The sequence below is a fragment of the Hemiscyllium ocellatum genome, chromosome 20 (genome assembly GCF_020745735.1).
Source record: "Hemiscyllium ocellatum isolate sHemOce1 chromosome 20, sHemOce1.pat.X.cur, whole genome shotgun sequence".
Classification (NCBI taxonomy): domain Eukaryota; kingdom Metazoa; phylum Chordata; class Chondrichthyes; order Orectolobiformes; family Hemiscylliidae; genus Hemiscyllium; species Hemiscyllium ocellatum.
In genome coordinates this window covers 48,490,890-48,504,970 of record NC_083420.1, presented here as the reverse complement: position 1 = coordinate 48,504,970, position 14,081 = coordinate 48,490,890, and the positions used below count along the sequence as shown (strand labels likewise).

The window sequence follows — 14,081 nt, the reverse complement described above, 5'->3', positions numbered from 1 at the left end:
TAAGTGACATGTATTGTATTGATTTTTTTCTAATGGTGTCCTTGCCATCTGTGAATGATTGGCAATTTAGTTCAGAGTGATTGGTGATTTAGTATAGGTAATTTTTGGACTGCTTTAAGAGTGAATTTAGACTCAATACTTCTGATTGGAATGAGTGAAATTGAGCTCTGCTGTCATTTCTTCCCAATGTGCACCATGAGAGACTTGATCAAATGCTATTTCAGGAGCACTTGATGATCCATATTCAAGTGCTTATATCATTATTCCTCAGGATATTATGAATGGGTATAGTTAGAGTGATAGGGTGTAAAGTCTAACTATATTTTGGTCAATCTACCATACAAATGAGTTGGTGGAAAAACTCAAATTTCTGTATTATTTCTTTCACCGTTAGCAAAACATGAGCCAGAGTTCTTATACATGAATCTTGAGAGATTCTGTTTCACAGCCCCTCCAATTTGGAATTACTAACTTCTGTACAGGATAAGATCAGGCCTATTATACCCTTTCTCCCATCTATTTTGCAGCATACAACCTTAAATTCCCCTGGGATCTATATCAGAACGTTACTGCCCGACAGCCCTGCTGCCTGTGATGGGAGACTCAGGATAGGTGATAGAATCCTGGCAGTAAATGGAACCAGCTTAATTGGAGCAGATTATGACAGGTAATCACAGTTTCTTATGGAATGAAATATAAACATTTCTCTCCAGGAAATCCACCCCATTTCAATCCTATTACTGACCTCCCTCCAACAATAAAGCCTACCTACCTTTTAATAATTAATGTCTTCCTCCCTTACTCAGAAATTTTATTGGGAACAAAAAGCGAGAGCAGATTTTAGTTCAATTGATGGTCCCTCTTGTTAAAAAAAAAGTCACATTGCCAAAATGATAAAACTCAGCAAATGATCAGTAATACAACCCTCTCCTTAAATTCTCCACCATTTAGTTGATTGGCAAAGCTTTAAAACAGAAGGCCCTCAGGAAATTTTGACTGAAAATTTCAAAATATTCAAATTCACATTTTGAGTTGTGAAAGAAATTATGAAACTTAAAAATAATCAATAATAGTTTAAATCATTTGGAAAGGATTTTTTTCTAGACATGACATTATTGAAGGATGCAATATTATCAAATACTGCACTATGAACAAGTTGGTGTGTACATGACACACCAGGTGGTTACTTAAGTCCTAATAAGTCATCGAACCTGTACTAACCAGCAAGTTACGATGTTTTTGCTGCATTGTGTATTTTAGATCAGACTTGCATTCCAAATATTTGGAATAGTCTTAAGCTGAGCATGTGTTGAAGACTCAGAGTTCCTGACTGCAATATCCTAATTTCTTGCTTCTGATTACAGTGCAGTTAACCTGATCCGATCAGCAGGCGAGAGACCAAGATTCCTTGTTGCCAAGTCAGATTTCCTCATTGCTGAGAAGATCAGTGCATCATCTTGTTAGTCTTCACTCACTGAACCAGGGAACAAAGAGTGATCAGTAAACCTTAGTTTATTTGCCCTCTTCATTCCTTCATAGCTAAAGAGGAGAAGAACAACTCCTCACAAATCAGTTTACCTTAGTATCTGTGATAACTGTTCATATCCATCTTAAACAACTTTACTGCTATTTACCAAACACGATTTAAGAATTGTTCCAGCTTCACCTTTTAAATGCTGAACCAAAAACAGTGAATTTGTTTATATAAAGACTTTTCTCACAACCAGTACTTATTCTTGACTGAATTCAGCACTTCAATTCAAAGAGACAACATCCATGAATGATTCAAAACAGTTCACATCCTTCAGGTACTTTCATTCATGTCTTTGCTTACGTACTGAAAGTTCATTGTAGAGTTATGAATGTACCTGTATTATCCAGCAAGCACCATGATGCTATAAAATAGAGCAACCTAAAATCTAAACAAAATGAATTAATTCAGTGAATATTCCCATTTCTTAAAATGAGGGAAAACATGGACATCTCTTTGCAACAGATGCTGTCATCCTCTCATTTAATTGCATATGTGTAACAATGTGTACAAAGGCTACACAACTCACCAAAGGAGAGAGCAGTCACAATGGGAAATGAAGGTAAAACGAACTTTGACAATATCTGATAGTTTTATAATTTAACACTAAGGACTACATTAGTATTAGCTTGTTTTAGTGATAGGACAGATGGAGATTGTGGCTTTAAACCCCAGTATAAGACTTGAATGAATAATGTAGGTTGATAGTTTTGTGCATTAGATATAATTTTGGTGCATATCTAGTTTGTACATTTTAGCTTGAAAATCTACTGCAGTCTGTCTGATCTAATTCAGAAGGCTCACTTGGAAACTAAAGGGTAGAATTTGAATTTGATAGCGAATGAACAGCCTGTTTTACATCCTTGCCAATTTCACCGTAGAAACAAAGGAGGGGGGATTAAATAGGCTAACTATCACATTTAAAATCGACCCCAAGGATTTTGAGCAGTGGGATTTTAACCTCTTCAGTTTTCAAAACTGGCAGCTACAATAATTTTTTTTACAAAACTTTAGACAGTAACTTCAGCGTAATTATCACAACTAAATCCAGAATTAATTGAGAAAGAGCAGCTCCAGACTTGGTAGTTGTAATCTCCAGGATTTCTAACATATGTGACTGATGAGAACAATGCCAGAGCTGGGCTGTGCTGATCGATCATTGTACAGTAATAACATCTTCAATTAGAGGAAATTGATATTTTAAGGATGTAAAAATGTTACTGTGCTATGAACCTCTATGCAGTATCACCACCCATGTCCATTAAATAGGCCCAAATTGATTGATTATCATTTTAAAGTTTCTGAACCTAATTTCTTCCAAGTTTAATGGTAAATTTCTGGATGTCATAAGTCATAGTATATTGTTGATATGGCATACGTTCCTCACAGAACTTTAATAAAGCATCAAGTAATCAGGCCCAACAGGGAAAAGTGTTCTAATGCTGTTACTAAATGTACATTAGCTGACCCACTGATGTATTCATTAGGAATTACTCTAAAATATCAATTGTGCCCTAGCAGTATTCTGTAGAACTATTCAATGTCAGATAGTTATTAGGCCAACGCATGCCTTCTGATAGAAAGGCAAAGATAATCAGTAAATTAGTATCTTAATGAATAGTAATTGTTTTAATTAATTTAATAAGCTATATAGCAGGCAGCTGTCCAGTATTGGCAAATTGTACTTGAATGCACTCTGAGAATGACTGAAATATCTACATAAATATATTTTGATTGCAATCTCAGAATTAATTTGAAGATACATTTCATGCTCCCTTTGGATCTAAATCCATTATGACTTATGATTCCATCTCTAGCAACCTTGTTTTAATGACCACTGGGGCGATAGTCTTTCAGGAATCTTTTTTTAAAGGCAACACTATATTAAATGTCAGAAATTCAGAGAAAGATCTATCTATGAATGTTCATTTAAGATCCTTCATCTCACTTGTTCAAAAAATCAAAAGCTTTAAATAGGTTTTGAAAAAAAATACTTTGAGTAACACAGTCAGAAGTCCCATGACACCAGGTTATAGTTCTTCAGATTTATTTGAAATCACAAGCTTTCAGAGTACTGCTATGAAGTGGGTCACCTGGTGAAGCTGCAGCCCTCTGAAAGCTTGTGATTTCTAATAAATCTGTTGATCTACAACCTGGTGTTATGTGACTTCTGATTTATCCCCTCTGGTCCAACACAGGCACTTCCACATCTTGAGTAACACAGTTAATGTAATTACTTGGTAATTCTTTGTCTCCCACTGGAAACACTCATCGGAGTTCGGCTCAGTTGGTTAACCCCAGTAAGTCATAGAGATGTGCAGCACGGAAACAGACCCTTCGGTCCAAACGTACTTTCCGACCAGATATACCAATCCAATCTAGTTCCATCTGCCAGCACCCGGCCCATATCCCTCCAAACCCTTCCTATTCATATACCCAGCCAAATACCTTTTAAATGTTGCAATTGTACCAGCCTCCACCACTTCCTCTGGCAGCTTATTCTATACATGTACCACCCTCTGTGTGAAAAGGTTGCGCCCCCCCTTAGGTCTGTTTTATATCTTTCCCCTCTCACCCTAAACCTATGTCCTCTAGTTCTGAACTCCCCAAACCCAGGGAAGAGACTTTGTCTATTTATCTTATCCATGCCCCTCATGATTTTGTAAACCTCTATAAAGTCACCCCTTAGCCTCCAATGCTCCAGAAGAAACAGCCCCAGCCTGTTCAGTCTTCCCTGTAGCTCAAAACCTCCAACCGTAGCAACATCCTTGTAAATGTTTTCTGAACCCTTTCATGTTTCACGTCTTTCTGATAGGAAGGAGACTAGAATTGCACGCAAATTTCAACAGTGGCCTAACCAATGTCCTGTACAGCTGCAACATGACCTTTCAACTCCTGTACTCCATACTCTGACCAATAAAGGAAAGCATACCAAACGCCTTCTTCACTATGCTATCTACCTGCGACTCCACTTTCAAGGAGCTATGAATCTGCATTCCAAGGTTTTTGTTCAGCAACACTCCCTAGGACCTTACCATTAAGTGTATAAGTCCTGCTAAGATTTGCTTTCCCAAAATGCAGCACCTCACATTTATCTGAATTAAACTTCATCTGCCACTTCTCAGCCCATTGGCCCACCTGATCAAGATCCCGTTGTAATCTGAGGTAACCTCCTTTGCTGTTCACTACACTTCCAATTTTGGTGTCATCTGCAAATTTACTAATTATACATTTTATGCTTACATCCAAATCATTTGTGTAAATGACAAAAATTAGTGGACCCAGAACCAATCCTTGTGGCACTCCACTGATCACAGGCCTCCAGTCTGAAAAACAATTCTACACCACCACCTTGTCTTCTATCTTTGAGCCAGTTCTGTATCCAAATGGCAAGTTCTCCCTATTCAGTGAGATCTAACCTTGCTAACCAGTCTCCCATGGGGAACCTTGTCGAACACCTTACTGAAGTCCATATAGATCACATCTACCGCTCTGTCCTCATCAATCCTCTGTTACCTCTTCAAAAAACTCGGTCAAGTTTGTGAGACATGATTTCCCATGCACAAAGCCATGTTGACTATCCCTAATCTGTCCTTGCCTTTCCAAATACATGTACATCCCGTCTCTCAGGATTCCCTCCAACAACTTGCCCACTACCGACATCAGGCTCACTGGTCTATAGTTCCCTGGCTTGTCCTTACCACCTTTCTTTAACAGTGACCACATTAGCCAACCTCCAGTCACCTGTGACTATCGGTGATACAAATATCTCAGCAAGGGGCCCAACAATCACTTCCCTAGGTTTGCACAGAGTTCTGGGGATTTATCCACTTTTATGCATTTCAAGACATCCAGCACTTCCTCCTCTGTAATATGGACATTTTCCAAGATGTCACCATCCATTTCTCTACATTCTATATCTTTCATGTCCTTTTCCACAGTAAATACTGATGCAAAATACTCATTTAGTATCTCCCCATTTTCTGCGACTCCACACAAAGGCCGCCTTGGTGATCTTTTAAGGGACCCTAGTAGCTCCCTAGTTACCCTTTTGTCCTTAATATATTTGTAAAAATCCTTTTGGATTCTCCTTAATTCTATTTGCCAAAGCTATCTCATGTCCCCTTTTTGCCCTCCTGATTTCCCTCTTAAGTATACTTCTACTGCCTTTGTACTCTTTTCAGGATTCACTCTCTCTATCCTGTCTTTACCTGATATATGCTTCCTTCTTTTTCCTAACCAAACTAACTTTCTTTAGTTATACAGCATTCCCTATACCTACCAGCTTTTCCTTTCACCTTAACCAGGAATATACTGTCTCTGGACTCTGGTGATCTCATTTCTTAAGGCTTCCCATTTTCCAGCCATCCCTTTATTTGCAAACATTTGCTCCCAATCAGCTTTTGAAAGTTCTTTTGCCTAATACCATCAAAATTGGCCTTTCTCCAATTTAGAACTTCAACTTTTAGATCGGGTCTATCCTTTTCATCGCTTTTTAAAAAACTAATAGAATTATGGTCGCTGGCCCCAAAGTGCTCCCCCACTGACACCTCAGTCACCTACCCTGCCTTATTTCCCAAGAGTAGATCAAGTTTTGCACCTTCTCTAGTAGGTACATTCACATACTGAATCAGAAACTTTTCTTGTACTTACTTAAATTCCTTTCCATCTAATCCCTTAACACTATGGCAGTCCCAGTCTATGTTTGGACAGTTAAAATCTCCTACCATAACCACACTTATTCTTACAGATAACTGAGATCTCCTTACAAGTTTGTTTCTCAATTTCCCTCTGACTATTAGGGGTCTATAATACAATCCCAATAAGGTGATCATCCCTTTCTTCTCAGTTCCACCCAAATAACTTCCCTGGATGTATTGCTGGGAAGATCCTCCCTCAGTACAGCTGTAATGCTATCCCTTACCAAAAACACCACTCCCCCTCCTCTTTTACTTCCCTTTCTATCCTTCCAAAAGCATTTGTATCCTGGAACATTAAGCTGCCAGTCCTGTCCCTCCCTGAGCCACGTTTCTGTAATTGTTATGAAATCCCAGTCCCATGTTCCTAACCATGCCCTGAGTTCATCTGCCTTCCCTATTATACCTCTTGCATTGAAATAAATGCAGTTTAATTTATCAGTCCTACCTTGTTCTCTGCTTTGTCCCCGTCTGCCCTGACTGTTTGACTTGCTTCTGTTCTCAAAATGTACCAGTCTCCGATTGATCTCTTTCCCTACTATCTCCCTGGGTCCCACCACCACACCCCACCTTACTAGGTGAAATCCTCCAAGCTGCTCTAGCAAATCTCCCTGCCAGTATGTTAGTCCCCTTCCAATTTAAGTGCAATCAGTCCTTCTTGTACAGGTCACTTCTACTCCAAAACAGATTCCAATGATCCACAAATGTGAATCCTTCTTCCATACACCAGCTCCTCAGCCATGCATTCATCTGCTCTATCCTCCTATTCCTGTCCTCATTAGCTCACAGCACTGGGAATAATCCAGATATTACTACTCTTGAGGACCTTTTTAAATTCCTGCCCAACTCTCTAATCTCCCTTCAGATTCTCAACCTTTCCCTTCCTACGTCATTGGTTCCAATGTGTACAATGACCTCCTGCTAGTCCCTCTCTTCTTTGAGAACATTCTGCACCCTCTCTGAGACATCCTTGATCCTGGCACCAGGGAAGCAACACACCATTCTGATTTTTCACTGCTGACCACTGAAATGTCTGTTTGTACATCAGACCAGAGAGTTTCCCTAACACAATTGATCTCTTGGAACCTGATGTACCCCTCATTGCATTAGCGCCAGTCTTAAAACCAGAAACTTGGCTGTTCATGCTCCATTCCCTTGAGAATCAATCACCTCCTACATTTTCCAAAACAGCACACTTGTTTGAAATGGGGATAGCCACAGAAGACTCCTGCACTAACTGCCTCTCTTACCTTTCCTGGAGTTAACCTATTTATGTAATTATCTGCGACTTTTCCCCCTTCCTATAACTACATCCACCATATCCCCTTGCTCTTGTAAATTCCTCATTGCCTCCTGTCTCTCCAGCTGATCCATAGGATTCTCAACCATCAGCATTTACTGCAGGTATAATCCTCAGTAATCCGTAACTCTCCTTAAACTCCCACATCCGACAAGAAGAGCATATCACTCTACTAAAGGCCACTTTTGCTTCTTTCAATCTACAGACCCAGAAAATAGCACACTCCTATTCCTCTACAAAACACTGCTCCAGGTTAAATTAATACTTAGAGGTTATAAGTTTGATTAAGAGGTATTTCTCCATAAGACATATAATCAAGAAAGAACCCACTCTACTCACTCCTGCAGACTTACTGTAAAGCCACACTTAAATATTCACTTCTGTTTCTGTGCTGTGACCTCTCCCAAACAGGTTCCTCCAAGTTTAGTGTGAATTTCATTGTTTGTTAATTTTCCCAGATGCACTCTGATGTCCAGCGATACATGAATTCAAATGGCAAAGGCAGTAACTACAGGTACACTGTAGTCAGTTTCTTTCTCTCTCTCTCTGTCCTGCACTGACCTCACCATATGCTTCTTTTGTCTGTACCCCTCTCTCTTTTAAAACTGTTGTTTTGACTTTTTTTCTCCAAAGTTCCAAAACAATGCAATAGCATATAAAAAAACCCTCAAAAAAGGAGCAGATTGTTAGAGCCAGAAATGTTTCCTGTCCTCCATCTTGGATTACCCAGAATCCTCAGGAATTGGTATTACGTCTTGAGGTTGGCGTTTCAACTAAAAGTGCAGTCTTTTGTCTGCTTTGGGCAGCAGTAATGATAAGCTACTTCCAAACAATCTTCAAGAACATTGAAAACTGATGCAACTGTTAACTTATTTCACTGCCATCTGTGGTACCTCGCCACAAAGACTTGCCTGATGTGAGTAATTACAGTAATTCGAAGAAAAATTTGAAGTGATGAAATGAATCGTAAACTTGGAAGTTAGTGTGTTTGCTCTTAGATGCACCTGTAATCGGGATGCGAACTAACTGCTTCTTAAAAGATCATTAGCATTTTGGGCATGAATTGTTGGTGTAACTATAATATGTCCAAGGAACTGGTTGCTATGAAAGAAACAGCAACAATAATCTCCACAGTCATTGGGCGAGCAGTCCTCAACCTGGATTAAAGTTCCAAGCTTCATGAATGGTATGACAACTCCAGCAGTACCTTACTGAAGCAAAGCTCCCTCAGCAAAGGTGCTCTTGTCTAATCCCATTGTAGCAATAGTGCTATTGGGAGACCTGCTTAGCTAGGGCTTTTAAGGAGGTCCCTCCTATCCTGCCTTCTCAGAGAATTTCTCCCTGCTGCCACATCCTTCTCTGCCCTTTAGATAAAGGAGACATTTTGCCATAGGTTTGACTTCAACCAATCATAGAGGAAGATGGCTGGGGTTGATGGAGACCAATCATCCCAGACCCAGGAACATTGCAGATGTCCTCAGGATAATGTACTGAACCCAACCATGTTGGGTTGTCTCATCAATGATAAGGTCAGAAGTGATAAAGTTTGCTGATCTTAAAACAATGTTTCATACCATTCGCAACTCAGTCTGTGTCTGCATGCAGCTGCAATTGCTGATACTTTATTCCATTGTTACTGGGTCCTTCACAGCTCTGTGGGTAAGCTTGCAAGTAGACACTAACATTCAAGGGCGGTTAAGGATGGGCAATAAATGCTATGTTTACCTGAGCAAAACACCAGATGCATTACTGAATGTATCTGGAGACATGAGTATCTTCGGCTGGGTTATAGTCTGCATGGCTCGTGATCATGTATCCTCAAGCCTCTTATGAGGATTCATTAGCTAACTGAACTAGTTTCTGCAGAATGGCTGAAGACCCTGTATAGGGGATAGAAAACAATTTCAATCAAAGTTAGAAAATTGCATGTTACAGTTATGCACATACTTATTTCACTGACTGGATAATAGTGTTAACAAGTGTATAATGAATGTGCCACATGGCTATCTGATATTGCATTGTCTCTGGTTACCTCACTTACTGATGTTTTGTGCTTTAGAGCGAGTATTATGGCATGTATTGAGTTGATAGATGAAAGGCATTTGTTGAGAGTAACTGAAAGGGATTGCACAATAATAACTGCAAATGGTTATCGGACAAGTGAGAATATGAGAAAACGTACAGACATCTGATGTATAGAAGGAAAAGTGGTATACTGAGTGATTATAGGCTACAATGTCTTCCATACAAAATCCTCAGTGTGAGGTTATCAAATCACTAATTCTTGAGTTTGTGTTTTTGAAAGTTTTTTTTTGATGCATGCAGTGTGAACTATTTTGTGCAGCATATGTTTTTAATCAACAAATTCTAAATTAGCAGACCATGATACTAGCTCTTCAAGCTAACAACTGCAGTGATAGTTCTGTTTTGCTTTGCTTTGCTTTATGGTTTATTATGAGATCCACTTTGTTACAGGAAGCAGTGTTTTCACTTTATGGATATTGATAGTCAAAGACTTTTTTAAAACCTCTAATTACCACCTCCTCAAAAGTTAAACAATGTAAACAGACATATTTCTAAAAGTATTACATCCACATGATTGATGTTGATCGTAGATGGAACATTAGCATCTTTTCCATTCGTATTAAAGAGGTTTTAACCACCAGTACCACTTTAAACTTAAACCTCACATGAGCTGCTCATGCATATTGCCAAAATAGCCTTATTTTACTTCAACAATGCAATATGGCATTCCTGAAGTGGGGCTTGTGCCCAAAACGTCGATTCTCCTGCTCCTTTGATGCTGCCTGACCTGCTGTGCTTTTCCAGCAACACATTTTTAAGCTCTGATCTCCAGTATCTGCAGTCCTCACTTTCTCCCAATTCAATATGGACAGTCAGGTGACAAATTAATAAATTTAAAAATCAAAATTTGTATTTTGAACATCACACTACATTCCACGTTTAAACGACACACACTGTAAGAGTAGTTTTCCGATAGTGATTCTGTAGTAAATTTCCTGAATTCCCGAACAAAACCTTGTTACTGTGGGGCATTACAAAAGGAACTGCTTACCAACTCAGTTTTTATGCAAACAAGCCACATTATTAAAATGTGCTTTAAAGTCCAGTCATTATTTTATTATTTACTTTTATCTCCATTATATGTATTTTATGTTAATACAACTGTTCAAATAATATATTTTTAATGTAAGACTTATGTAGAACTTTTCAGAATGTATTTCAAATATGTACTCAAATGGTATAAATTTCTATTTCTGAAGAATTCTATGCAAATAAACACTACTTTCATGGATTAACAACAACTTTTCTTCTTTGGAACTGTTATTTTTAACCCTGCAGGTTTAGCATATTTAATCAATTGTCCACATTTAACCCAATCAATTAGTATGGTATGAAATGTGATTTTTCTTTCCTCACACATTGCTATGTCTTGTATTGTTCCAATTACTACAATAAACAAAAAAATGTATATGTATGTTGGAGAAACTGAGCAGGTCTGGCAGCAGAGTTAATGTTTCAGGTCCAGTAACCCTTCAGTCAGAACTATTCTGAAGAAAGGTCTTATTTCAGCAATACTCAAATTGTATAGAACCAATGACTTCCATTCACCAAATATTCATCCCACAGAAATCTGTTCTTTGGCCTCTATTCTTTTTGTAGTTTTTAATAAATGACTTGGATGAAGAATTCAAAGAATGGGTTAGTAAGTTTGCCAATGTCACAATGGTCAGTAGTGTTGTAGATGTTATAGACTGCAACAGCCCTCGACACGAAGACATTGATGATGCTGAGAAGTGGCAGATGGAGTTCAACCTGGATAAAATGTGAAGTAATTCATTTTGGAAGATAGAATTTGAATGCTGAATACAGGGTTAAAGACACAATTCTTAGCAGTATGGAGGAACAGTGGGATCTTGGGGTTCACCTACATAGATTCCTCAAAGTTGCTATTAAGTTGATAGATGTTGTTGAAAATGTGTTGCTGGTTAAAGCACAGCAGGTCAGGCAGCATCCAAGGAATAGGAAATTCGACGTTTCGGGCATAAGCCCTTCATCAGGAATGAGGAGAGGGTGCCAGGCAGGCTAAGATAAAAGGTAGGGAGGAGGGACTTGGGGGAGGGGCGATGGAGATGTGATAGGTGGAAGGAGGTCAAGGTGAGGGTGATAGGCCGGAGTGGGGTGGGGGCAGAGAGGTTAGGAAGAAGATTGCAGGTTAGGAGGGCGGTGCTGAGTTGAGGGAACCGACTGAGACAAGGTGGGGGGGAGGGGAAATGAGGAAACTGGAGAAATCCGAGTTCATTCCTTGTGGTTGGAGGGTTCCCAGGCGGAAGATGAGGCGCTCCTCCTCCAGCCGTCGTGTTGTTATGTTCTGCCGGTGGAGGAGTCCAAGGACCTGCATGTCCTCGGTGGAGTGGGAGGGAGAGTTAAAGTGTTGAGCCACGGGGTGGTTGGGTTGGTTGGTCCGGGCGTCCCTGAGGTGTTCTCTGAAGCGTTCCGCAAGTAAGCGGCCCGTCTCCCCAATGTAGAGGAGGCCACATCGGGTGCAGCGGATGCAATAGATGATGTGTGTGGAGGTACAGGTGAACTTGTGGCGGATATGGAAGGATCCCTTGGGGCCTTGGAGGGAAGTGAGGGAGGAGGTGTGGGCGCAAGTTTTACATTTCCTGCGGTTGCAGGGGAAGGTGCCGGGAGTGGAGGTTGGGTTGGTGGGGGGTGTGGACCTGACGAGGGAGTCACGAAGTGAGTGGTCTTTGCGGAATGCTGATAGGGGAGGGGAGGGAAATATATCCCTGGTTGTGGGGTCCGTTTGGAGGTGGCGGAAATGACGGCGGATGATACGTTGTATACGGAGGTTGATGGGGTGGTAGGTGAGAACCAGTGGGGTTCTGTCTTGGTGGTGGTTGGAGGAGCGGGGCTCAAGGGCGGAGGAGCGGGAAGTGGAGGAGATGCGGTGGAGGGCATCGTCGATCACGTCTGGGGGGAATCTGCGGTCCTTGAAGAAGGAGGCCATCTGGGCTGTGCGGTGTTGGAACTGGTCCTCCTGGGAGCAGATGTGACGGAGACGAAGGAATTGGGAATATGGGATGGAGTTTTTACAGGGGGCAGGGTGGGAGGTGGTGTAGTCCAGATAGCTGTGGGAGTCAGTTGGTTTGTAGTAGATGTCTGTGTTGAGTCGGTCGCCTGAGATAGAAATGGAAAGGTCTAGGAAGGGAAGGAGGAGTCTGAGACAGTCCAGGTGAATTTGAGGTCGGGATGGAAGGTGTTAGTAAAGTTGATGAACTGTTCAACCTCCTTGTGGGAGCACGAGGCAGCGCCGATACAGTCATCGATGTAGTGGAGGAAAAGGTGGGGGGTGGTGCCAGTGTAGTTGCGGAAGATGGACTGTTCCACATATCCTACGAAGAGACAGGCATAGCTGGGGCCCATGCGGGTGCCCATGGCAACTCCTTTAGTTTGGAGGAAGTGGGAGGATTGAAAAGCGAAGTTATTCAGGGTGAGGACCAGTTCAGTCAGTCGAAGGAGGGTGTCAGTGGAAGGGTACTGGTTGGTGCGGCGGGAAAGGAAGAAGCGGAGGGCTTTGAGTCCTTAGTGATGGGGGATGGAGGTGTACAGGGACTGGATGTCCATAGTGAAAATAAGGCGTTGGGGACCGGGGAAGCGAAAATCCTGGAGGAGGTGGAGGGCGTGGGTGGTGTCCTGAACGTAGGTGGGGAGTTCTTGGAATAAAGGGGACAGAACCGTGTCCAGGTATTGGGAGATGAGTTCGGTGGGGCAGGAGCAGGCTGAGACAATGGGTCGGCCGGGGCATTCAGGTTTGTGGATTTTGGGCAGGAGGTAGAAACGGGCGGTGCAGGGTTGTGAGACTATGAGGTTGGAGGCGGTGGATGAGAGATCCCCTGAGGTGATGAGGTTATGGATGGTCTGGGAGATGATGGTTTGGTGGTGGGAGGTGGGGTTGTGGTTGAGGGGGCGATAAGAGGAGGTGTCAGCGAGTTGGCGTTTGGCCTCAGCTGTATAAAGGTCGGTGCGCCAAACTACTATCGCGCCTCCCTTGTCTGCCGGTTTGATGGGGAGGTTGGGATTGGAGCGGAGGGAGTGGAAGGCTGCACGTTCTGAGGGTGAGAGGTTGGAGTGGGTAAGAGGGGTGGACAGGTTGAGTCGGTTAATGTCGCGGCGGCAGTTGACTATAAATAGATTGAGGGCGGGTAAGAGGCCAGCACGGGGTGTCCAGGTGGATGGGGTGCGTTGGAGGCGGGAGAACGGGTCGTCAGAGGGTGGGCGGGAGTCTTGGTTGTGAAAGTAGGCACGGAGGCAAAGGCGGCGGAAGAATTGTTCAACATCTCGCCGCGTGTTGAACTCATTGATTCGAGGGCGTAGGGGAATGAAGGTGAGGCCTCTGCTGAGGACTGATCTTTCATCTTCAGAAAGGGGGAGGTCTGGAGGGATGGTGAAGATCCGGCAAGGCTGGGAGCTAGGACCTGGTGTGGGACTGGAGCTGGGGGCGGGGTTAGACGTGGTGACATTGCTG

The 14,081-nt window shown here is 41.9% G+C and overlaps 1 protein-coding gene across 1 annotated transcript in view; it reads left to right on the top strand.

Moving 5' to 3' along the window:
* The window catches only part of radil (Ras association and DIL domains), a 104,864-nt gene extending 103,325 nt beyond the window's left edge, over positions 1 to 1,539 (top strand). Inside the window, exons 13-14 of the mRNA XM_060840336.1 lie at positions 528 to 667; positions 1,365 to 1,539. Coding sequence (XP_060696319.1) covers positions 528 to 667; positions 1,365 to 1,464 — 240 coding nt within the window. The 3' untranslated portion in view covers positions 1,465 to 1,539. The remainder of the gene's footprint in view (positions 1 to 527; positions 668 to 1,364) is intronic.
* The last annotated feature ends 12,542 nt before the right edge of the window (positions 1,540 to 14,081 follow it).